General features: G+C 34.1%; 1 protein-coding gene across 7 annotated transcripts in view; it reads left to right on the top strand.

Moving 5' to 3' along the window:
• Positions 1 to 24,619, top strand: part of CNBD1 (cyclic nucleotide binding domain containing 1) — a 481,111-nt gene that overhangs the window by 42,336 nt on the left and 414,156 nt on the right. For 6 of the 7 annotated variants that reach the window (XR_008292521.1, XM_053208140.1, XM_053208138.1 and 3 more), the window contains exon 2: positions 12,260 to 12,332. Coding sequence is in view for 5 of the 7 variants with exons in the window: in XM_053208138.1 (XP_053064113.1) it covers positions 12,260 to 12,332 (73 nt within the window). In the remaining 2 variants the exon portion in view is untranslated. Of the gene's footprint in view, positions 1 to 12,259; positions 12,333 to 24,619 lie in introns of those variants that run through there. The other variant, XM_053208141.1, reaches the window with a different exon arrangement.

Raw genomic sequence — 24,619 nt, 5'->3', positions numbered from 1 at the left:
AGTCCTCTTTTACCCTCCGCCACCTAGATTGGTCCTCTGTCACTTTTCACTGAACTGATCTCTGGAGTTCCTTCTGACATATAGTATGGACCAGATTCCTTTTTAAAAATATGATGTTTTGAAAAGGAATCTAATCATGTTAACTCTCTACACAAAAGCTGTCAGGGTTGTACTTTCTTCCAAAACTTAGATTACAATCCATTTTCTTCAGTCTCTGGCATTTAAAAATTTCACGCTTTTGCTAAAATCTGTCTCTCATGTTCTAGACTTAACATTTCCATTGATATAACTCTCCATTACAGCTAAAATGCTTTGATTGACATTCTTAAAACCTATCTGCAATACTGTTCAGGGGGACAGGAGGAGTTCCTAGGTTCAGTGAAGCATTCAGATGACCATATTTGGCATATGTGCTCCAAAGGGTAGGAGAGAACTGTAATCTTCCAGAAGGGCAGTGTCAGATGTTCCCCTTCTGTGCCAGTGGTTTTCACAGCTGCCTAAGCAGCAGCACAATCCTCTTTACCCCCAGCATAGTTCAGGTTCAAGGTAATGAGAATCACATAGGGCAGGTGTGGAATTGTCCTGGCTTAAAAGTGTCATACCCTGCAGAAACCAAAATCTCTTATAAAAAATCCCATAGACACTGTTGCTAAGTTTTCTGCAAGGAACTTCTCATTCACAAGAGTCATTGTAGTTTCCATATCTTGGCCATTACAAATAATACTGCAGTAAACATAGGGGTTCCTATATCTTGTTGAATTCATGTTTTTGTTTTTTTGAATAAATACCCATAGTACAATTACTGTATCTATGCTATTTCTATTTTTAATTTTTTGAGGAATCTCCAAACTGTGTCACCTGTATGTCAATAAAAAATTTATAATGATAAAAAAAGAGTCACTTTGGTCAGGAAAGTCCATTTCAGTGGCTCTCCATTAGGTATTTGTATATCATCTATACTTTCTCTTGGTTCATATGCAACTCCTCAGTCAGGGATCATTGTTATCACGAACAATGTTACCTAGCAATCTAGTTAACACTCTACCTTTATATGGTCTCTGTAGAATAGAGCTGGAGAGTTCCTATGCTGGGAGAAAATTATTCCTTGAGTTATAACATCATGCTCCTCACCATACTTTTATGCCTTAGCTCATGTTTCCTCTTGGAGTTCCCATCTATCTTGCTCTATTTATTCTTATCATTCCAGTGTCAGTGACTTGAATCTCTGCAAAGACTCTCCTGGCTTCTCCAGTATGAAGTAATGTCTTCCATGTCTCTGACCTGCAAAATCATAAAAATGTGCCTTACGTTTATGGTTCTTATTAGATAAATATCTGGAGATAAGTGGTTACCCTTCATATGTCTTTGTATTTCTAATGCCTAACATGCAGGTGATAAAAGAAGAAAGGTGAACAAATATTACACAATTTGTGGGAATTTTGGTGAGTAGGTGTCTTTTAAAAGCTATTATGTAATAACATATGCATCAGGCACAAAAAATTATTGAAAAGTTGAGTCTTCCCCCAACCCATACTCCTAATTTATCCTCAAAAGTAACTATCATGAAAAACATTTTCCTTGTATATATTTTTAATGTTTATATATTTTACATATATATGTAAACATTATATATACATGTATATATTTTTAATATTTATATATTTTTATATTATTTTAATGCATATGGTAGAGCATTTTTATTACCCTATATCCTACTTTTTTTTTACTTATTAGTATCATATATTATGAAGGCCTTTCATGTCAATATGTAGATATGTACCTTATTAATTTTAGTGGCTATAATTATATTTCATTATTTGAATACACCAAAATACTGCTAATGGATGTGCTATTTAATATATTGTGTCTCATCTTCAACTGCACCCTTCTATATATTCTGCTTTGTAATGCTGGGCTGGGGCTCTGCAAACCAGTTTTTTTCAAGAACCAGCTGGCTTCCTGTTAGAGTCTGTCAATAGCACGTGTTAGAGGGAGATTGGAAGGCAGGAGCAAAGTTAAGGAATATGTTTATCCTTTTGCTTTCTTTTCTTTTTTTTAAGTTTATTTATTTTGAGAGAGATACAGAGAGCAAGCAGGGGAGGGGCATATAGAGGAGAGGGAGAGAGAGAGAGAGAGAGAGAGAGAGAGAGAGAGAGAGAGAGAGAATCCCAAGCAGGCTCTGCACTGTCAGCGCAAAGCCCCACATAGGGCTGGAACTCACAAACCATGAGATCATGACCAAGACTCAGACACTTAACTGACTGACCTACCAAGGGGCCCCTCCTTTTGTTTTCTGTTTCTGGTTTGCTTCTCCTTGTGAGTGTATCTTTTTCACCCAAGCAGCGGCTGTTTGTTCCAGCAGCAGCAGATAATTCCATTTGCAATTTTCCCAGTGTTGCCAGAAATAGCTTCATCACACCCCCTCAACAATCCAGCACCAGCTGCTGGTACACTGTCTCAGAAGCACTGCTTCTTAGGGCCACTGCTTCCAGCTTCCAAGTTTTAGTAATTAAACCTCTTCCCTTTGCTTCATCAGCAAAAAGAGTGGTGGTAGATGCTTTCTGCATGATATTTGTGGCTCCCTTTTTGTCTCTTCAATTCTTTAATATTTGACTAATAGTTCTTTGTATCATTTTTTTTCTATTGAAATTACTGGTGTGGTTTCAGTCTCCTGACAGCTGGATTCTAATAATACAGTGGGAATTTTTTTCTAGTTACTTTTGCTGTTAAAATCAAATAAACATCCTGTACTACCCTCTTGAGTTGGCAAGCATGTGTATTAATAGCACTGCAAGGCCAAAGGATGTGTGCATTTTAAATTTTGATAACTATTAACAAGTTGCCTTCAAAGAGTTTGTACTAATTTCTACTCCTACCATCAGCATATGCAAATTTCTATTTCACAGTATTTATACTAACATCATGCATTATAAAACAAATATTCTGCCAATAAATTAATTGGAGATAGTTTTATTTACTCTGTAAGTTTGCATTTCTTTATGAGTGAGATTTAGAATCTTTTCATATATTTGTGGTCATTTGTATTTATGTGAACAGTCTACTTATATGTCTCTTGCCCATTCATTGAGGTTTATTTTTCCTTTTATTTGAAAGAAATCTTTGTGTATAAAATAAGTTAGCCCTTTGGCATGTAATTTGCAGGTATTTTTCTCAGCTTGTATTTTTTTCATGTTTATGATTTTTGTGTTATACAAATATTTTAGATTGCTTGGACGGTTTTTGTCCTCTGTTATTGATTCTTTCTTAGAATGCTATTCTTCATGCCAAAATTTAAAAATAACTTTTGCTTGCTTCCTTTTATTACTTATGTAGTTTTATCTTATTTTTTTTTTATTTTTTTTCAACATTTATTTATTTTTTTGGGACAGAGAGAGAGCATGAACGGGGGAGGGGCAGAGAGAGAGAGGGAGACACAGAATCGGAAGCAGGCTCCAGGCTCTGAGCCATCAGCCCAGAGCCTGACGCGGGGCTCGAACTCACGGACCGCGAGATCGTGACCTGGCTGAAGTCGGACGCTTAACCGACTGCGCCACCCAGGCGCCCCTGTAGTTTTATTTTTAACATTAAGGTTGTTAAATATTTGGTGCATCTGGAATTTATTTTCCAATAGTTTTACTTTAGAATAGTGATGTATGGCTACAACTTAATGTTTTTCCAAATGACCAATCAATTCTAACACTATTTGTTGAGTAATCTATCTTTTTCTTACTAATTTGAAATGCCAGTTTTTATTATATGCTGAATTTTCATATGCATTCTGTATTTCTGGAAACTATTATTTACTTTTTCCACTTATTTCTTGTGTATTTATGCATTTGTATTGAATTGTTATAATTCTGAAGCATTATAATATACTTCTGTATCTGGTAAGATTAACCTTCACTGATTACTCTTTTTTAAAAGACTTGTAGCCTTTTATGTTTGTTTTTCTATATGACCTTTAGAAATATTTGGGCTTTTTCAGCAAATAAACATGTGGGTATTTTATTTGGAAATGTGTTAAAGATTAATTTATGAAGAATTGATGTCTTTATGATATTGAATATTCCTACTTAAGAACTTGTTAGGGGTGCCTGAGTGGCTCAGTCTGTTAAGCATCAGGCTCTTGACAGGTCATGATCTCATGGTTTGTGAGACTGAGCCCTGCATTGGGCTGCGTGGAGCCTTCTTCGGAATCTCTCTGCTCTGTTTCTGCCCTTCCCCCTACTCTCACTCTCTCTCTCTCAAAATAAATAAATAAATATTTTAAAAAAGAACTTTTTACAATATTCAATTCATCCCTACTTCCAATTTTTGCAAATGTTTTTTTATGCCATTTAATAAAATTTATTTCTGGCATTTTATCTTTTTTTCCTTTGCTATTATGAATGATATCTTTCCTCATTATATTTTCTAAGTATAAAAGTCATCATATGAAAAAGCTATTAAATTTTTAAAAGTAAAATTTAAAAAATTTGTGGGGCGCCTGGGTGGCGCAGTCGGTTAAGCGTCCGACTTCAGCCAGGTCACGATCTCGCGGTCTGTGAGTTCAAGCCCCGCGTTAGGCTCTGGGCTGATGGCTCAGAGCCTGGAGCCTGTTTCCGATTCTGTGTCTCCCTCTCTCTCTGTCCCTCCCCCGCTCATGCTCTGTCTCTCTCTGTCCCAAAAATAAATAAAAAACGTTGAAAAAAAAATAAAAAAATAAATAAATAAAAAATTTGAAAGTGCAATCTTATGGAAATTTTGTAAGTTTAGTATAACGAAACTTATTTTTTCAGAGCCATTTGACACTCAATTTGCCTTAAATATTTTAGCACGTATTTCTTTAAAAATAAGGAATTACTTATTGTAATAATCACAATATATTCATCAAAGTAAAAACATTAACACAGATAAATTACTGTAATCTAATTCTTAGCCCCCTCCCATTTGAATTTAGCCAATTGTTCTGATAATGATTTTTATAAGTAAAAGGATCCAATTCAAAATCTCATGTTGCATTTCATTGTCTTGTCTTTGTTTAGTCTGGAACATTCTCCATTTTCCTTGCCTTTCATTGCTGGGAGATTACAAATCAGTTATTTAGTAGAATATACTTCAGTTTGGTTTCTCTGATCTTTCCTCATGATTAGATTCAAGTAGGATATCTTTGGTAGAAATGTCATAGAAGTGATACTGTGTTCTCTTTCCATCTTATTGGGTGGATGATTTCATTGTAAACAATTGATTAAGGTGGTTATATGGAGATCTTCTTTGCAGTAAATTTACTTTTTCCTTTTTTAATTAATAAGTATTTTGTGAAGAGGTATTTTGAAAGTATGGAAATATCCAGTTTTCATAAAATATTAAATAAATGTAAAATTATAATTTCCTAGTTTGTTCAAAGGCTCCTGATGAGTTATTATCATTATATAGTCTGGTGTCCAGCTTGTTCACAGTCCACTGGAAATGCCTTCAAGTTAGTCTAACCATTTTCTTGCTCCCTATCTGAGCCCTAGAATCAGCCATTTTCCCAACGAGCCCTGGTTCATTTTAATGCAGAATTATATTTAGAAGTCAAGATCTGGGTGCTATGTATGTTCATTGATGTTAGCGTGTTATTGTTCCCAAGTCCTCTTAGAGGAAAGATCCTAGGAATAAAAATTTATATTTATGTTTATTTGCATATCAATTTATTGAAAAGCATGAGTTTACACCAATTTATTCCAATTGCAGTGCAACACTATAGGCTTCATTCTAATGTTCTCGCTTTCTATACTTGTAATTCCCTTCTCTGAAGCAAGAAACTTTACTCCTATTAACTATACCTTTGATCAGTTTCTTTTATGTAGCTAATCTTCCATATTCACTGCCATCTTATCCCCACTAAGGGTCTAACACTCAGCACTGACAGATCCCCTCCCTCTCCCACTTCATATTGCTCTCCTCACTCCCCTTGAACTCCAGTACTCAGCACAGGCCCACCCCCACACATGGATGCCCTCCACATCTTGTTTTTGGCTGTTGTGACATCCTACCTTTCACCTCCCACTTACAGCTGGCATTGATGCCTACCTTCTTATACTATTTCAGTTGTTTTAAGACACAATTGTTTAGAGACAAGAAGGAACTATTGAATATATACTGTATTTTCTTTGAATGTTTACTTTCTTTACTGTTTTAGTGACTATGCTGATGGGTTTACAGTCTATGCGATTCTGTTTTCTACCTGTATAATTATAACATTTTGCAAGCAGTGTTTTTGTCTCTTTTTTTTCCTACTTTTCATCATTTGTGTATTTCTTTTATCAAATTGTGTAGTTTGGTACTTCCAAAAATTTGCAGTACTGATGGATATTTTTATCTTATGCTATTAAGCATAATAGCAACTTATGCTATTGCTTCTAGCTCCAACATTAAACATGATTCTTTCTTTTGGTTTGATATATTCATCAAGTTAAGAAAAGAAGCTTTTTAAAAATTAAATTATTTAAGAACAATACTGAGTTTTATTGAATATTTATTCTGTATCTGTGGAGATTATGATTTTTTAAATTCTGACTTGTAAATTATATGGTTATATTTTGTCATTGAAATTTCTTTGAATTACTTGGATAAATCGAACTTTGTTGTGTGATAATACTCTGTTAGTATGTTTCTGGGCACCATATACTGATAATATTCATTTTTTAAAACTGTTTATTTATTTTGAGAGAGACAGAGATTATGTGTTTGTGTGATCAGGGGAGTGACAGAGAGAGAGAGGGAGAGAGAGAGAATCCCAAGCAGGCTCTGTGCTGTCAGCATGGAGCCCAATGTGGGGCTCGATATCACAGATTGTGAGATATGACCTGAGCTGAAATCAAGAGTCCAAGGCTTAACCAACTGAGCCACCTGGCTGCCCCTATAATAATTATTTTTATTTGTAAAAGAAATCAGTCTCTGGTTTTCTTTTTCATGCTCTAGTTGTCACATTTAGGTATCAGTGTTTTGCTTGTTTCATCAAAGAAATTTGGAAGCTTTTCTTCTCTGTGTTCAGAAGCATTTAACTAGCACTAGAATTATTTCTTACATAAAGATTTGGTAGAAATAACCTATGATTATATTTTATTTGTGTGCATGTAGGGGGATGGCAGAGAAAAACTGCTATAAGATTATTCTCCATTTCTTTCAAGGCAACTGATTTATTTAAATTTTCTCTCCCTTCTATGGTCAATTTAGGTAATATGCATTTTCCTGAAAAATCAGTAAGTTTTTTTTTATTACTTTGGTATATAGCTTTAAAAATACTCTTGATTTTCTTTATAATGATGTTTATAGTTATTCCCAATTTCATTTCTGACCTTGAGTACTTATTACATATTTTCCTTGTTAAGATAAGCCAGTCATTTATTTTTTCCCTTCAAAGACCCAGATCTTTTGAATTTACTTTTTACTTCATTTGTAGGTAGAAGGAAAGAAAGTTACTATTGAGATTATTTTGTCTCCATTTATTCCTGAAATTTTTGCTTTATGAATTTTACTGCCATATAATTTGGAACAAAAAAATATTTAATAGATCCATATCTAAATCTCTGTTTCTTGATTTATCAACATTAGATAATGAATATTCACAACCTAGTATAAAGTGAGAAAAATTTTCCACTTCACATCATGATTTGATTAGTAAGAATATTAATTTTTAAGTCTTTGACTAGTTGCATTCATATCTTCAAATATTATTATTATTTTTAATGTTTATTGTTTAATTTATTTTGAGAGAGAGAGATAGTGTGCGAGTAGGGGAAGGGCAGAGATAGAGGGAGACAGAGAATCCCAAGCTGACTCCACGCTGTCAACGCAGAGCCCAATGCCAGGCTTGAACACATGAACTGTGAGATCAAGAACTGATCCAAGAGTTGGATGCTTAACTGACTGAGGTGTCCCAGAGCCCCACTTTCAAATATTATTATTAGGGCCCCATTATTTTAAAATATTCTTTAAATTGTAAATAGTAATTATCTGCTATGTGAGGAGGTCTGCACAAATATATTTTATGCTTTCACTTCTCTGCTGAAATTTCCAAATTATTACTATTACTTTTTATACCCTTTTCATTAGAATCTATGTGGAATCTATTATTTGTGTTAAGGTTTACAGAATTTACCTACCCTTTATTAGTATAGTATCCATATTATTTAAGTTTCAGGTGCATGTTTATCACATTGTATTTTTCAAAGAGGGATTATGATACTTTATATTCTTTGAGGTCTTATATTTCTTTTATATTTATTGGAAAATAAAACTCATTATATATAATAATATATAATATTATGAATATATATAATTTAATTATAATTATATTATATATTTTATTTATTATATAAAATATATATTATAAATAATATATTATATTATAATATATTCGCATTATTTATATATCATTATAATATATGAGTAATAAAAATTATAAGTAATATATATAATATATAATAATAAAATTCACTTTATATATATACTTATTTATTTATTTATTTATTTATTTATATTTCCTGTCCCCCTTCATTTGTCTTACTGTTTGTCAGGACTTTGCTGTGGAGAAGATTAAAGTCAAACTGAGTTTTGGCTGGGGGCTAAAATAATAGCTTATCTTCAAAACATAGTTACATTAATTTATTCAACCAGTAGAATCTAGAATATCTGATATCTTTGTAAATCATGTATTATGTTTTCTCTTTCCCTTTCTGGGTCATGGTATTTAGTTCTTCATATTCAGGTCTTATATGTGAGAACAATGTTCTTATGTTATGTGTGGGAACATTTTTTTTCCCTATACGATTATTTATGTTTTCTTTGTCATCCTACCACCATAACAATCTAATTCTTAAAAAAAATGAGTATATGTGGAATCTTTGTCCAGCCCTACATTCCATATATATCATGGGTTTTATATACAAAAATTAGTTCAAAGGAAACAAATAAATACTCTATTAACCATCAATGTAGGTATGTTTAATTCCCTATTATTACACACATTTAGACTAACGTAAAAATGTAGAACTGGATCAATTATCCAAGTGTGTATAGAAAGAATTAATCATGCTTATAGTGTCTGATGAATCCTTTATTTATTCTTACCATTAATGTTTCTGTTGCTATTGCTGCTGACCTGCTTCTTTGTGCTCTGAATATTGCATTAAGCAAAGTTCTCCTTATCATTGGATTAGAGTGTATCCTGCAAGTACTTTTGAAGAAGTCCTCGCTTTCTGTTTTCTAGCTAGCCATACTCTGGCATTTCTACTTGGTCATTGTCACATTTTCTCTTTGTCTCTGCTGTTCATCTCTTTTATGTTGCCCAGTAGCCACTCCGATAAGTCTAGTCTCCTAGTATATAGTAGTTTTGCATTTACATATTTTTAAGCCTTCACTTATTTTATTGCTTCTTCTTAGCTTTTTGCAAGGGGTATTTACCTTTTAAGGGAAAGTTTATTGGGGGAAAATGGTTTAATTTTATTTTAACACTCACCAGACCCATTTTTAGCAAATCTTTATAACCCCCACATAAGCTTACATAACTCACTATACTGCACGAATATGGAAATACATATCTACCCCTTAAGGACATTAACACATAAAAACAAATGATCACCAATGTATCACTCAGATAAAACACTGGATTTTAGTTTCTCTATTTCAATAATATATAGTGAGCATTATATCAATAAAGAAAATTGGCTTTTTGATTGCGTCATGGATTTCTTGTTCTTTGTTTCTAGCTTAGAATTTACTTTGTAATCACCCTTTTATATCAGCTTTTAATCTTCTTTCAAACAAACTGTGCTCAAAATCCATGATTTTACCCCCATTATAAGGTGAAGCCCACTCTACTTCTGTGAGAAGCCCAACTAAGACCTATTCATGAGGGAAAACAAGACTGGAAAACAGATGTAAACCTAGTACCTTCTGAACTCCTTAGGCTTTATCCTGGTATTAGATTTGATCATCTGAAAAGCTCAACTTCCGGTGTTTACAAAGTTACAATTTCATGTTGAAATCTATTGGCCTTTTCTTTTTCACAAAACTGCTTCAAAGACAAGATCCATTATATTGTTCAAAACCCTTTTTGTAAAGTCCCTTGTGACAAATAACCTCTTGGAAATAAGAATCAGCAAAGAAGAAATTTTTTGATGAATTGTGAAGTGTCCTCCTAGGCTGTGAGTACTTACTATATAGGCTATTGTAGTTTTGAGTTTACTTGCTGTGCCAAGTTTAGTGCAAAGCCTTACCCTCAAGTGCTGTAGCTTTTCTCAGGCCAGTTGAATTCTCCATTTTTCTATTCTTTGTTAGCAATTTTTAGTTTTATAATATCCATCCTGTGATATTCTTTGTAAGGTACTTAAGCTGAAGGTGAAAATATTTACTTTTAAAAATCCCCCTTTTAAGCCAAAATTTCTCAACCCTTGACCTGTTTTAAAAATCTCTATGGCGGGGCGCCTGGGTGGCTCAGTTGGTTAAGCGTCCGACTTCGGCTCAGGTCATGATCTCATGGTCCATGAGTTCGAGCTCCGTGTTGGGTTCTGTGCTGACAGCTCAGAGCCTGGAGCCTGTTTCAGATTCTGTGTCTCCCTCTCTCTCTGCCCCTCCCCTGTTCATGCTCTGTCTTTCTCTGTCTCAAAAATAAATAAACGTTAAAAAAAATCTCTATGGCAATTACCCCCTTTTCCTGTCTATACCAGTCACCATGGCTATTTCTGATCCGATTTTTAAACTGGACTAAACTGATACTTCATAGAAGTCTCTATCTTTTTTTTTTCCCATTGAGGGAGAGAGAGAGAGAGAGCAGGGGAAGGGCAGAGAGAGAGAGAATCTGAAGTAGGCTCCATACCCAGTGGAGAGCCAATGTGGCCTTGGTCTCATGACCATCATCAGATCATGACCTGAGCTGAAATCAGGAGTCAGATGCTTAACCAACTGAGCCACCCAGGTGCCCCCATAGAAATCTTTTCTTCATCTATCAGTCTAAAAACTACTATAATTAGGATTTTATTTAATATTCTATGTCAGAAATATGAATATACTTAAAAGTAGTTTTGATGAAATCTAGCTATAACTTGGCTCATTTAAAATAAGTATTCCATATGTTGCTAAAGTAAATTAGGTGATTTTTTTGATTCTTAAGGCTTAACTGAGTAATATAGGTAAGAAAATACCTAAATCATGTAATTAGTATTTTCAAATTTATTAAATGGTAATGATTTATTTATATGGATAGCAGCCAGTTTTCTGTTTAAATTTCTTTTATTTAAATTTCATATTTAGAAACTGTTATATATTATTGATGATTAATTTTAGATCACAAAAGTCTTAAACAAAACTGTCAAATTTTATGATTCAGTAATTTGAAATTAAAATTGATAAATTTGGACATGTCAAATTCTATTTCTTCCTTATTAGAATGTGGTTAATAGTTACATTTCAAGAAGTTTAGAAATGCATTAAGCTGCTGATTTTCTCAATACCTTTGCCCTAAGGGAAGACATAATGTGCATGTTGTTTATTTATTACTGCTTTTTGTTTTGCAGCATTTCTAACAGCATGCATTCTCCTGGAAAAAGGAGAGGACGTAGGATGTGAGTGCCCATCATTTTAATGATGCTCATTGCACTCAATACTCTATCTTCCTTTTCATCTCCTTTGAAGGATGTCAGTTATTTCTGGCACTGAAGGAGAATTACAATTAGCTTGCTTCTTGTCTATGACTACCTTTCTGCTCTTAAGGGATATTGTGTGATTTGCTTACATATTAACTTCAGAAGAAATTGCAAACTGAATCCAGATATTGGAAGGTGCTCTGAAATGGGGCTAGCCAAAGATGGGGGCCTGCATAGGACTGAATAAAAACTAGTAGTATTCCAGAGAGAGAGAGACACAGGGACAGAGACAGAGAGAGTGACAGGGACCTCAGGAAAACTCTTTGAATTGTCATGTCATTGTCAGTTCACATTCTCAAGGTATGGGATGGGGATTCTGAAAGGCTTACTTATAGAGGAGAAACATATATGACACCTATAAACTCCAGAAAAATAAACAATGTCAGACCAGATTTGACATCAGTGAAAACCATTACATTCTTTCTTTGTTTTAATCACCTTATTCAATGCTGCTTATATATCAAAGACTGATAATACTTCACTTCCATGGTTGATGAATTCTTTTACTATTTGTAATTAAACTCTATATACAATCTTTATTACTAAGATTATAGATAATTACCCAAAGTTTTAATTGATTTTTTTTTCAGAGTTGAAAATGTCTAAGTACATTGATTATGGTCAGTTGAATGCATTGTGCCATATGAGAGGACTACAATCTAGGTAAGTTATTCATATGTTTCTTTTTCTATCATTCAAATGAGTAAAAACATGTTTGTTTTATGAATAAAGTGTTGTAATAAACCAATGTTGACTCATAGGTACTTGATTTACCACATAGATAAAAACATTTGAAAACCTGCATGTTTTCTTTTGAGGAACTGGTACACACCAGGGGTCTGGGAGAGGGCATGTTTTAGCATACCTGTATATATGTTTTAGGTTTAGGTTTAGAAAAAGAATATAGGATTACAAATACAATCATAGATATGAAATGAATATTTTTTTAGAATAAGAAAATAAATTACAACAAATTAATGATGGCATGGCAATTCAGGTCCTTTTTCCTAATGAGATTTCTTTATGGAGTTTATCAGAAATATATACATTGAATTCTTTCAGAATTACCAAGCTTTTAATTGATTTTAACAAATTGGGAAGAGATATAAGAAAAATGTATTCCTTCATATTTATTTATTTTTTATCTGCTAGATGTTAAAAATGACCAATGAAATATTCTTCCCCTAGAATAAAAAAAGAAAGGCTGAGAATTAAATGACTCAAGGATTGAAATTTTTATACATGAAACCTACCAAGGGTTTGATTATAGATATATAGCTACATATCTCTATCTCTATATCTCTATCTCTCTCTCTCTCTCTCTCTCTCTCTCTCTACCTCTACCTCTGCCTCTGCCTCTGCCTCTGCCTCTACCTCTACCTCTACCTCTGTCTATATTTATATATCTTCCTTATAGTTGTGCTTCCTTTGGCCCAGGATGGGAAGATGGAGGGGAGGCTGCTACTCTCCACCACTTCCCATGTGCCTCTACCCTGTACTCAATCTCAGTTGTTGAAGCTGCTCCTGTCCCCTACTGGGCATATGAGAGCTCTTGTTACTGGATTTTATACCTTGTGCCTGCGTGTCTATAAACTTTGTACAAAAAGCAAGCCCCAGTGTGTGGTAGCTGTTCTCCATATGCATGCAGTCAGTCACTTGGTGTCTGTCTGATATTTCTTCTCTGAGAATAGATACAGTATGTTGGTATATTATTCTGGAATTTTTTTATCACAAGTAAAAGAAAATTTAGTAACAAAGAGGGATGATGTCACTTTGATGTAACATCTAAATTCTTAGATGTAGGATTTTTTATGCCTAGTAGACTACATATGTTCCATAAGGGCAGGAGATTTACCTTATTGCTTCCTACCCCTAGACATTTGTCATAGAGGTCAATGTTTTGAACTGAATTACACTCTTATGTTCAGTAGAAATAACTATCTTCTTCATGCCTAAAATATATATACATATATGGGTTTTCTACCTGTGTTGATTAGGAGGATAGGTACATATTTATAGTGTGTAATTTTTATTTATTTATTTTTTTAGTATTGTCTAGAGAGCTAATAATTTTTAAACATTTTTTTTCAAGCAACTGTTGGTTTGACATTCCAATTTTCTTCCTGAACTGTATGCTTTGAGGATTGTTTTCCTTATCAAAGTACTTTATGATCAGTCAGCTCTTTTGTTTAAAGTTAAATTTACTTGGTTATAAACAGAGTAATATGGTTTAAAAGGAAATATATGTTCTCCTAAGTTTCAGACAAACAAACAAACATGAGGCTACATGTTTGCAACTGCATTTTCTTATGTGACCAATTCTTGTAATTTCAGGCAAAAACCTTTAAACATGTCTGAATTGGAAATATAAGACACAAAGTTATGATGCATATGCATTTGTGCATTTGTATAAGAATAGTGTTAATCAGACAATTAGCTTTGTGACTGGGATATAGAGTTTAATATTTATTAGTGATTAATATTACTAATATATAGCCATTTAGTCTCAAATATGGATGTAGTTATACTAACTATATACTTTTTACATTTATGGAGATTATAACTCATAAATAGGTTTTAGCCTAAAGTTCATTTAAAAATTTTTTAAAAAATATTTATTTTTGAGAGAGAGACAGACAGACAGACAGAGCACAAGTGGGGGAGGGGCAGAGAGAGAGGGAGACACAGAATCTGAAGCAGGCTCCAGGCACTGAGCTGTCAGCACAGAGCCTGATGTGGGGCTCAAACACATGAAATGTGAGATCATGACCTGAGCCGAAGTTGGATGCCTAACAGACTGAGCCACGCAGGCACCCCCAGCCCAAAGTTCATTTTTAAGTTGACTATCTAGCATTCATCATTTCCCCGTAGACACAATATTATAGAGTCAGAGGATTGTAGAACAGAAAGTTAAGTCAGAAATCATCTGGTGGAAACTCCTTAACATACAGGTGATTAATTTTGCCTAATTTTCCCAAACTGTATCTTTTAATTTTATGCTTTAATAATAACAAGGATGAATATTATGCCATTAAAATTATAGTCATCAATAAAAATACAGAAAAATGACATTTAATAATTGTTTCTTTCTTATTGCTTCAGGTTAAGGTAAAGTACATTAAATTAATGGAGTATTAGAAGTTGATAGAGACAATACAAATTATTTTAAAGCAGCTCCTGGACAAGGTTAAGGCTTTTAGAGTCTATTGATAATGGCTAGTTCTTCATTATAACTATTTTCATTTCAAAATATATTATCTTTCTTTTTCTTAGTGAGGGTGTTTTACTAATACATAATAATATGTTGACATACTAGACATAACCATATTTTTTGACATAAAATGAAGATATGAAGAGTTAGGCAATTTTTATTTTTAAGGAATTAAAGTGTGGATAAGAAAGGAGACAAAAAGAACTTTGAAAATATGGTTTATGATAGATAAAGGAAATTAACCAAGCTGCGATTTCACAAACATTTATCAGGAATGAAATCAATTTTTATTTTGAACAGTTTCTACTGTTCAAATGACCACAATTTGCACTGTCAATCCAGTGGTGGCAGAAAAGGTAGGCAGAGATAGACTGAATCTTGCGTTTATTTTATAGGCTGTGAACACCTTGGAAGCTTGTAATTCAGGGTGTACTTATTAATGTTATTTTACCCAAAGTGCATGCGCTTATCTTCAACTGTCTAGAGCAAGATTCTCTACCTGAGGCATTACCTTTCCCAGGGGCATATAAACGTGGACTGGGAGATGACACTTATAATAAATGGGTAGGAACTAGGCATTGTAAACAGTGTAGTGTGCAGTAAAATCCTGCACATTGTTCTATCCAAATGTCAATAACCCTCTGTGATGTTGTATTTTATAATAAGAAATATATATTATATATATATTTGTATATATGGCAGGGAGCTCCTAAAACTGTTGAAATTTCCTAAATGATAGGGTGATAAAGGTGTCTGTTGTTATGTTAATGAGGTGTTAGTTGAGGCCACCAAGGGATTGGTTTTGAAGGAAGACCAACCACGTGTTTAAAAAGTTCAAACTTTCACTCCCACCCCATGACCTCCTGGGAGGGGCTAGAGTTTGAATCAATTGTTAATGGCCAGTGATTTAATCAGTCATGACTATGTAATGAAGCTTCCATAAAAACCCAGAAGCATGGGGTTTGGGGAGCTTCTGGGCTGGTTAACATGTGGTGGTGCTGATTAAATGCTGTGCCTGGAGAGGGTATGGAAGCCTTGTACCCCTTACCATATATCTTGCCCAATGCGTTTGTTCCATCTGGATGTTCATCTGAATCCTTTATCACAGACTTTTATAATAATCCAATAAACATAAGTATAGTTGATCCTTGAACAACACAGGTTTGAGCTGCATGGGAAAACTTATGTGGTTTTTCTTCAAGTTTTATTTAAATTCTAGTTAGTTCATATATAGTGTAATATTAGTATTAGATGTAGAATTTAGTGATTCATCACTTACATACAACACCCAGTGCTCATCATAACACATGCCCTCCTTAATACCATCACTATTTAACCCATCCTTCAACCACCTCCCCTCCAGTAACCCTCAATTTGTTCTCTATAGTTGTGTCTGTTTCCTGGTTTGCCTCTCTCTATTTCTCCCCCTTATGTTCATCAGTTTTGTTTCTTAAACTCATCTGAATGAGATCATACAGCTTTTGTCTTTCTCTGATTTATTTCACTTAGCATAATACTCTAGCTCCATCCATGTTGTTGCAAATGGCAAAATTTCATTCTTTTTGATGGATATATATTCCATTATATATATATTTTTTTTACCACATCTTCTTTATCCATTCATCAGTTGATGGACTCTTGGGCTCTTTCCATAATTTGCCTATTGTTGATAATGCTGCTATAAACATCAGGGTGCATGTGCCCCTTCAAATCATGATGTTTGTATCCTTTGGGTAAATACCTAGTAGTGTAATTGCTGTATTGGAGGGTAGTTCTATTTTTAACTCTTTGAGAACCTCCATACTCTTTTTAGAGTGGCTGCACTAGTTTGCATTTCCACCAACAGTGTAGAGTGTTCCCCTTTCTTTGCATCCTTGCCAATACCTGTTGTTTCCTATGTTGTTCATTTTAGCCATTGTGACAGGTGTGAGGTAATAATTCATTGTAGTTTTGATTTGCATTTGATGATGAATGATGTTAAGCATCTTTTCAAGTGTCTGTTAGCCATCTATATGTCTTCTTTGGAAAAATGTCTATTTATGTCTTCTGTCCATTTTTAACTGGATTATTAATATTTTGTGTGTTGAGTTTTATAAGTTCTTTATATACTTTGGATACTAACCCTTTATCAGATATGTCATTTGCAAATATATTCTCCCATTCTGAAAGTTTTCTTTTAGCTTTATTTGATGATTTCCTTTACTGTGCAGAAGTTTTTTTTATCTTGATAAAGGTCCAATAGTTTATTCTTGCTTTTGTTTCCCTTGCCTCAGGAGATGTATCTAGTAAGTTGCTATGGCTGGTGTCAAAGTGGTTACTACCTGTGTTATCCCCTAGGATTTTTTTGGTTTCCCATCTTACATTTAGGTCTTTCATCTATTTTGAATTTATTTTTGTGTATGTTATAAGAAAATAGTCCAATTGCATTATTTTGCCTTTTGATGTCCAGTTTGCCCAACACCATTTGTTGAAGAGACATTCTTTTTCCCATTGGATATTCTTTCCTGCTTTGTCAAAGATTAGTTAACCATATAATAGTGGGTCCATTTCTGGTTTTCAATTCTGTTCCATTGATTTATGTGTCTGTTTTTGTGCCAGTACCATACTGTTTTGATGACTACAGCTTCATAATATAACTTGAAGTGTGGAATTGTGATGCCTCCAGCTTTGCTTTCCTTTTTCAAGATTACTTTGGCTATTTAGGGTCTTTTGTGGTTCCATAACATTTTAGGATAGTTAGTTCTAGCTCTGTGAAAAATGCTGTTGGTATTTTGATACAAGTTGTGTTAAATGTGTGTATTGCTTCCAATAGTATAGACATTTTAGCAATATTTGTTGTTCCACTCCATGAACATGGAATATTATTCCATTTCTTTGTGTCATCTTCAATTCCTTTCATCAGCGTTATATTGTTTTTAGAGTACAGACATTTTACCTCTTTGGTGAGATTTATTCCTAGGTATCTTATGGGTTTTGGTGAAGTTGTAAAAGGAGTTGATTCCTTTATTTCTCTTTCTGCTTCTTTGTTACTAGTGTATAGAAATGCAATACATTTATGTATGTTGATTTTGTATCTTGTGACTTTTCTGAATTCATGTATCAATTCTAGCAATTTTTGGTGGGGTCTTTTGGGTTTTCATATAGAGTATCACGTCATTTGCAAATAGTGAAAGTTTGGGTTCTTTCTTGTTGATTTGGATGGATACCTTTTAATTCTTTTTTGTTGTCTGATTGCGGAGGCTAGGACCTCCAGTACTATGTTAAATAACAATGGTGAGAGTGGACATCTTTGTCTTGTTCTGACTGTAGAGGAAAAGCTCTCAGTTTTTTCCCATTGAGGATGATATTGGCTGTGGGTTTTTTGCATATAGCTTTTATGACATTGACATATGTTCTCTCTGTCCCTACTTTGTGGATATTTTATCATGAATGGATGTTGTACTTTGTCAAATGCTTTTTATGCATCTATTGAGAGGATCATATGGTTCTTACCTTTCTTTTATTAATGTGATGTATCATGTTGATTGTTTTATGAATATTGAACCAGGAATAAGTTGCACTTGATCATGATGAATGATTCTTTAATGGACAGTTGGATTCAATTTGTTGGTATTTAATTGAGAAGTTTTGCATCCATATTCATCAAGGATATTGACCTGTAGTTCCCTTTTTTAGTGGAGTCTTTGGTTTTGGAATCAGGGCAATGCTGGCCGCATAGAATAAGTTTGGAAGTTTTCCTTACATTTCTGTTTCTTGGAACAGTTTGAGAAGAATAGGTATTAACTCATTAAATGTTTGATAGAATTCTTCTGGGAAGCCATCTGGCCTTGGACTTTTATTTGTTGGGAGATTTTTTATTGTGATTCAATTTCTTTTCTGTTTATCGATCTGTTCAAGTTTTCTATTTCTTCTTGCTTCAGTTTTGGTAGTGTATATGTTTCTAGGAATGTATCCATTTCTTCCAGATTGTCCACTTTGTTCTACCTGTGTTCTTCTCCTGTGAAATTTTTCATAATATTTTGTTATAATTGTGTGCATTTCTGTAGTATTGGTTGTTATTTCTCCTCTCTTATTTGTGATTTTACTTGTTTGGGTCCTTTCTGGGTACAGGTTTATAAATTTTATTAATTTTTTCAAAGAACCAGCATCTGGTTTCATTGATCTGTTTTTTTTGTTGTTGTTTTTTGTTTAGTTCCTATATCATTGATTTCTGCTCTAATCTTTATTATTTCCTTTCTGCTGACTTTAGGCTTCATTTATTGTTCTTTTTCTAGCTCCTTTAGGTGTAATGGTAGGTTGTTTATTTGAGATTTTTCTTCCTTCTTGAAGTGGATCTGTATTGCTATATACTTCCCTCTTCTGGCTGCTTTTGCTGCATCACAGAGGTTTTGGACTTGTGTTTTCATTTTCATTTGTTACCATGTATTTTAAATTTCTTCTTTAATTTCCTGGGTCACCCATTCTTTAGTAGCATGTTGTTTAACGTCCATGTATTTGTGATTTTTCCAAATTTTTTCTTGTGGTTGATTTCAAGTTTCATTGCATTGTGGTCTGAAAAGATACATGGTATGATCTCAATCTTTTTATACTTGTTGAGGGTTGATATGTGATCTAGTATGGGATTTATTCTGGAGAATGTCCCCTGTGCTGCTTTAGGATGAAATTTTCTGAATATATCTGTTAAGTCCATCTGGTCCAGTGTTTCCTTGTTGATTTTCTGCTTAGATGATCTATCCATTGCTGTAAGTGGGGCGTTAAATTCCAATGACTATTGCGTTATTATCAACTAATTCCTTTATGCTTGTCATAAATTGTTTTATATATTTAGGTGCTTCGATGTAGGGGGCAAAGATATTTACAATTGTTAGATCTTGCTGGATAGTATTCTTTATTATGCTGTACTGCCATTCTTCATCTTTTGTTACAGTCTTTGGTTTCAAATCTAGTTAGTCTGATATAAGTATTACTCTGGTTCCTTTTGATGTCTATTTGCATGGTAAATCTGTCTTCATCCCCTCTTTGTATCTATAGGTGTCTTTAGGCCTAAATTAGTCTCTTGTAGCACATACATGGGTCTTTTTTGCTTGTTTGTTTGTTTGGTTTTTATCCATTCTAACACCCTATGTCTTTTGATTGGAGCATTTGTTCCATTTACATTGAGTAATTATTGATAGAGATGTATTTAGTGACATTTTATTACTTGTTTTGTCATTGTATCTGGAGATTTTCTGTTTCTTTGTAGTGTTTGTCACTTTTTGTCTTTCCTTTCCACTCAGAGTCTCCTTTAATATTTCTTGCAGGGCTGGTTTGGTGGTCATGATCTCCTTTAGTTTTTGTTTGGGAAACTCTTTATCTCTCCTTCTATTCTGAGTGATAGCCTTGCTGGATAGAATATTCTTGGCTGTATATTTTTCCCATTCAACACGTTGAATATATCATGCCTCTCCCTTCTGACCTACCAAGTTTCTGTGGAGAGTTATGCAGCTAGTCTTATGGGTCTTCCCTTATAAGTTAGGTACTTATTTTGGGTGCTTTTTCTCCAGCAGTAGGGCAGCGTCCTCATGTCTCTATCCCAGCCAAGCCCACCTACCTCTAAAACTCCATTCTTTGAGCCTTGCTGGTTGGAAAAACTCATGAAAATCAGCTCCTCTCATTTTCCCAGCCAATGGTTTTGGGAAAGTGTTCTCCTTGTCCATATCCCTGTGTGCTCTACTATCTCTTACCTTTCTCTATGACCAGGGCTCCCTCCTCTCCTCAGTACCATGATCTATTTCTTCCTGAAACCATGTCTTGCCACTTCCTACCTTTGTCAGTATGGCCTCTTCTCTCCCTCTAGTTGTGCAGTTTGTTCTGTCAGTTCTCAAGTCAATTTCTTGGGTATTCAGAATGATTTGATAGTTATGTAGCTGTGTTTAAGGGAGGAGGCAAGCCTAGGGTACTCTTACTACACTGCCATCTTAGCTCCTTCTACTTATGTGCATTTTTTTCTGATAAATATAGTACAGTACTGTAAATGTATTTTCCTTATTATTTCCTTTCTTTTCTCTAGCTTATTTTATTGTAAAAAGACAGTTTATAATACATATAACATACAAAATATGTATTGATTGACAGTTTTGTTATCAGCAAGGCTTCTGGTAAACAGTAGCCTATTAGTAGTTAAGTTTTGGGGGAGTCAAAAGTTTTATGTGGATTTTCAACTGCGTGAGAGAGATTTGGATGGTGGGGGGAGTTGGTCCCCCTAACCCTGTTGTAAGCTTCTATAGGAAATTAGCCAAACCTGAACTTAGAGAGAGTCACAGGAACCTGCCATTGTAGCCAAATTGGACAGAATTGTGGGTAACCTGGGGATCTTCTACACGTGATTGGCATCTGAAGTGAGATGGGATCAGTTGTGGGACTGAACCCTTAACTTATGGGATCTGAGATCTCCAGGTACTGTTAGTACTGAGTTGAATTCTCAGACACTCTGCTGGAGTCCCCAAAGTTGTTTGGTATTGTGCGGGAAACCACCTTCCACCCCCCACATGCATTGGAGTTAGGTCCAGGAACTCACACATACATTGGAATTGGGTCCAGGAACCATAATCCCCTTAGTCTCCCATTTCTCACCCACTTAAGGAACTCTGGTCTAGAGAATGTTTCCTTAGATAAACTTCCTCAAGTTAAAGAAGTTGCTATAATCTCTAAGATGTCATTAACCCTCAAATTTCCCTACATCTTGATTTTTTTAAATTTTCTTTTAACTTTTATTATTATTATTTGAGAGATAGAGAAAGAGTGTGAGCAGGGGAGGGGCAGAGAGAGAGGGAGACACAGAATCCAAAGCAGACTCCAGGCTCTGAGCTGCCAGAGCAGGGCCCAATGCAGGGCTCAAACTCACAAACCGTGAGATCATGACCTGAGCTGAAGTCAGAAGCTTCCCCAACTGAGCCACCGAGGCATCCCTTCTTCCCACATCTTGATTTAAGAAACAAATTCATATTCTTATGAAAACCTGCTTCTCATCTCCATTACTTATCAATATTATCACAATTAGACTCTAAACTACCAGAGTGAAACAACCTTAGGAGTTTGGTTCACCACTGCATTTTTATTGACTATTTTGGTTCATGGCACGCAGTTGCATTCAAAACATATTTGCTGAATGTCTATCATTTACTCAGTAATAAAAGCATGCAAATCTTGCAGGCATGTTTTATTCACTTGTTTCTTTATTTCTCCATATGTTATACTTAGATTCTACTGTTCCTTTGTATTACTAATACTTGTTATTTACCTCTTATGTACTACTCAACTCTCACTTTTCTTACCTGTCTCCAGGTCTACCACATTTCCAATTGGAGTTTCACTCTCAAATTTCTTCTTATCTTAATTTCTCATTGTGTACTACAAATTTCTCATTTATTTCATTCATATATTTTTAATATATCTCATTTTTTGAGTTTTATATTTACAGAAAAATTGAGTAGAAAGTAGAGTTTCCAAATGCCCTTTACTTCTCTCTCCTAGTTTCCCATATTATTAACATCGTGCTTAATAAGTATGGTATATTTCTTATAATTAATTAGTAAATATTGGTACATTATGGACTAAAGTCCATAATTACAATAAGGTTCACTGGGTTGTACATGGTAGGGTCTTTGACAGATTTTAAGGACGTGTAATTATCATTACAGTATCATACAGAGTATTTTTTGCTCTAAACATCCCTTGTGTTCACCTATTCTTTCATCCTTCCCTAATCCATGGTAACCACTGATCTTTTTATTATTTCCATAGTTTTATCCTTTCTAGAATACCATATACTTGGAAAAATACAGTGTGTAGCCTTTTCAAATTGATTTATTTCTCTTCACTGATGCATTTAATGTTCCTTCTTGTTTTTTCATGACATGATAGCTCATTTCCTTTTGACATTGAAAAATATTCATTGTATGGATGTAATACAGTTTGTTTCTCTATTCAGTTGAAGAATGTTTTGGTTGCTTCCAAGTTTTAGCAATTATAAATAAAGCTGTTATAAATATTCATGTACAGGTGTGTGTGTGTGTGTGTGTGTGTGTGTGTGTGTGTGTGTGTGAATGTTAAGTTTTCAACTCACCTGGGTAAATACCAAAGAGTGCAGTTGCTGTATTATATGAGTATTGTTAGTTTTGTAAGGAACTACAAAACTGTCTTCCAAAGTGTCTATACCACTGTATTTCCATAGCAATGAATGAGAGCTCCTATTGCTTCACAACCTTGACAGGAGTTTGTGTTGTCAGTGTTCTGAATTTTAGCCATTGTAGTAAGTGTGTAGTGATTATCTTGTTATTTTAATTGCATGTTTCTGATGACATATATGGAGAATCTTTTCATATGCTAATGTTCTTCTTTGTGAGGTGTCTGTTCATATCTTGTACCATTTTTAATAGGGTTCTTTGTTTTCTTATTGTTGATTTTTAAGGGTTATTTTTATACCCTTATTTTATACCCTTTTATTTTATACCCTTTATTGGATACCAATCCTTTATCAAATAGGTGTTTTGCAAATATTTTCTCCCAGCATGTGTATTGTCATTTCATTTACATGATAGTGTCTTTTTGCAAGCAGAAGTTTTAAATGCTAATAAAGTTTAACTTATTAATTTTTCTTTTCATGAATGATATTTTTGATGTGCAATCTAAGAAGCTATTGCCAAACCCAAGGTCACGTAGATTATTTTTCTATGTTATTTTCTACAAGTTTTATGCTTATTTCACGTTTAGGTCTGTGATCCATTTTAGGTTAATTTTGTGAAGACTGTAAAGTCTGTGTCCCCCTGCACTTTTTTTTTCCAGATAGATGTCCAGTTACAGCATAATTAAAAAATATATATATCCTTGGGGCACCTGGGCGGCTCAGTTAAGCATCCAACTCTTGGTTTTGGCTCAGATCATGATCTCGTGGTTTGTGAGATCAAGCCCCATGTCTGGCTTTGTGCTCAGTGTGGAACCTGCTTGAGATTTTCTCTCTCCCTCTTTCTCTGCCCATCCCCTGCTTGCATGCATGCTCTCTCCCTCTTAAAATAAATAAATAAACTTAAAAAAAGAAAAGAAAAAAGAATTACCCTGTCTGTATTGAACTGCCTTTGCTCCTTTGTCAAAGAGCATTTGATTGTATACATGTGGGTCTATTTTGAGGCTTGCTATTGTGTTTCATTGATCTTTTTGTCTACTCTTTTTGCCAATATTATTTCCCTGAATGTTTGGGAATTTCTACAAATATGTCTTCAAATTTAATTTCTTATTCAACTCTCTCTAATTTGATCTTTAACATGTTCATTGAGTTCTTCATTTTAATGATTATAATTTTAATTTTGAGAAGTTCTACCAAGTTCTCTTTTCAAATTTGCCTGGTCATTCGTGATAATCTTTTGTTATGGATCATGATTGTTATTCTACCTTTATTTCTACAAATATTTTATATTGTTCTATATTCTATATCTAACATACCAGGATTATAGTGTTTAACAGTATAAATCTAATGCTCCCTTCATGGTAACTTGTCTTTGCACATAAAATTTCTATGAAAGTTTTGCGTATTCTTAACATATAATAACATAAGACCTAAATTGTGGATAGTTTCCCCCAGGGAGAATTTATAACTGTCTCTTCTTAGAACCAGAGTATACCAAGAAACTGGGATTACTTCATTCTCCTTCAAAAATCTTTCTCCAAAGCAAATTTCTCAAGCTGAGCTACCCTCTTTTTTCCT

The sequence above is a fragment of the Acinonyx jubatus genome, chromosome F2 (assembly GCF_027475565.1).
Source record: "Acinonyx jubatus isolate Ajub_Pintada_27869175 chromosome F2, VMU_Ajub_asm_v1.0, whole genome shotgun sequence".
In the NCBI taxonomy this organism is placed as follows: Eukaryota; Metazoa; Chordata; class Mammalia; order Carnivora; family Felidae; genus Acinonyx; species Acinonyx jubatus.
Note: the sequence above shows the minus strand (reverse complement) of the source record. Positions and strands in the feature narration are given on the sequence as shown.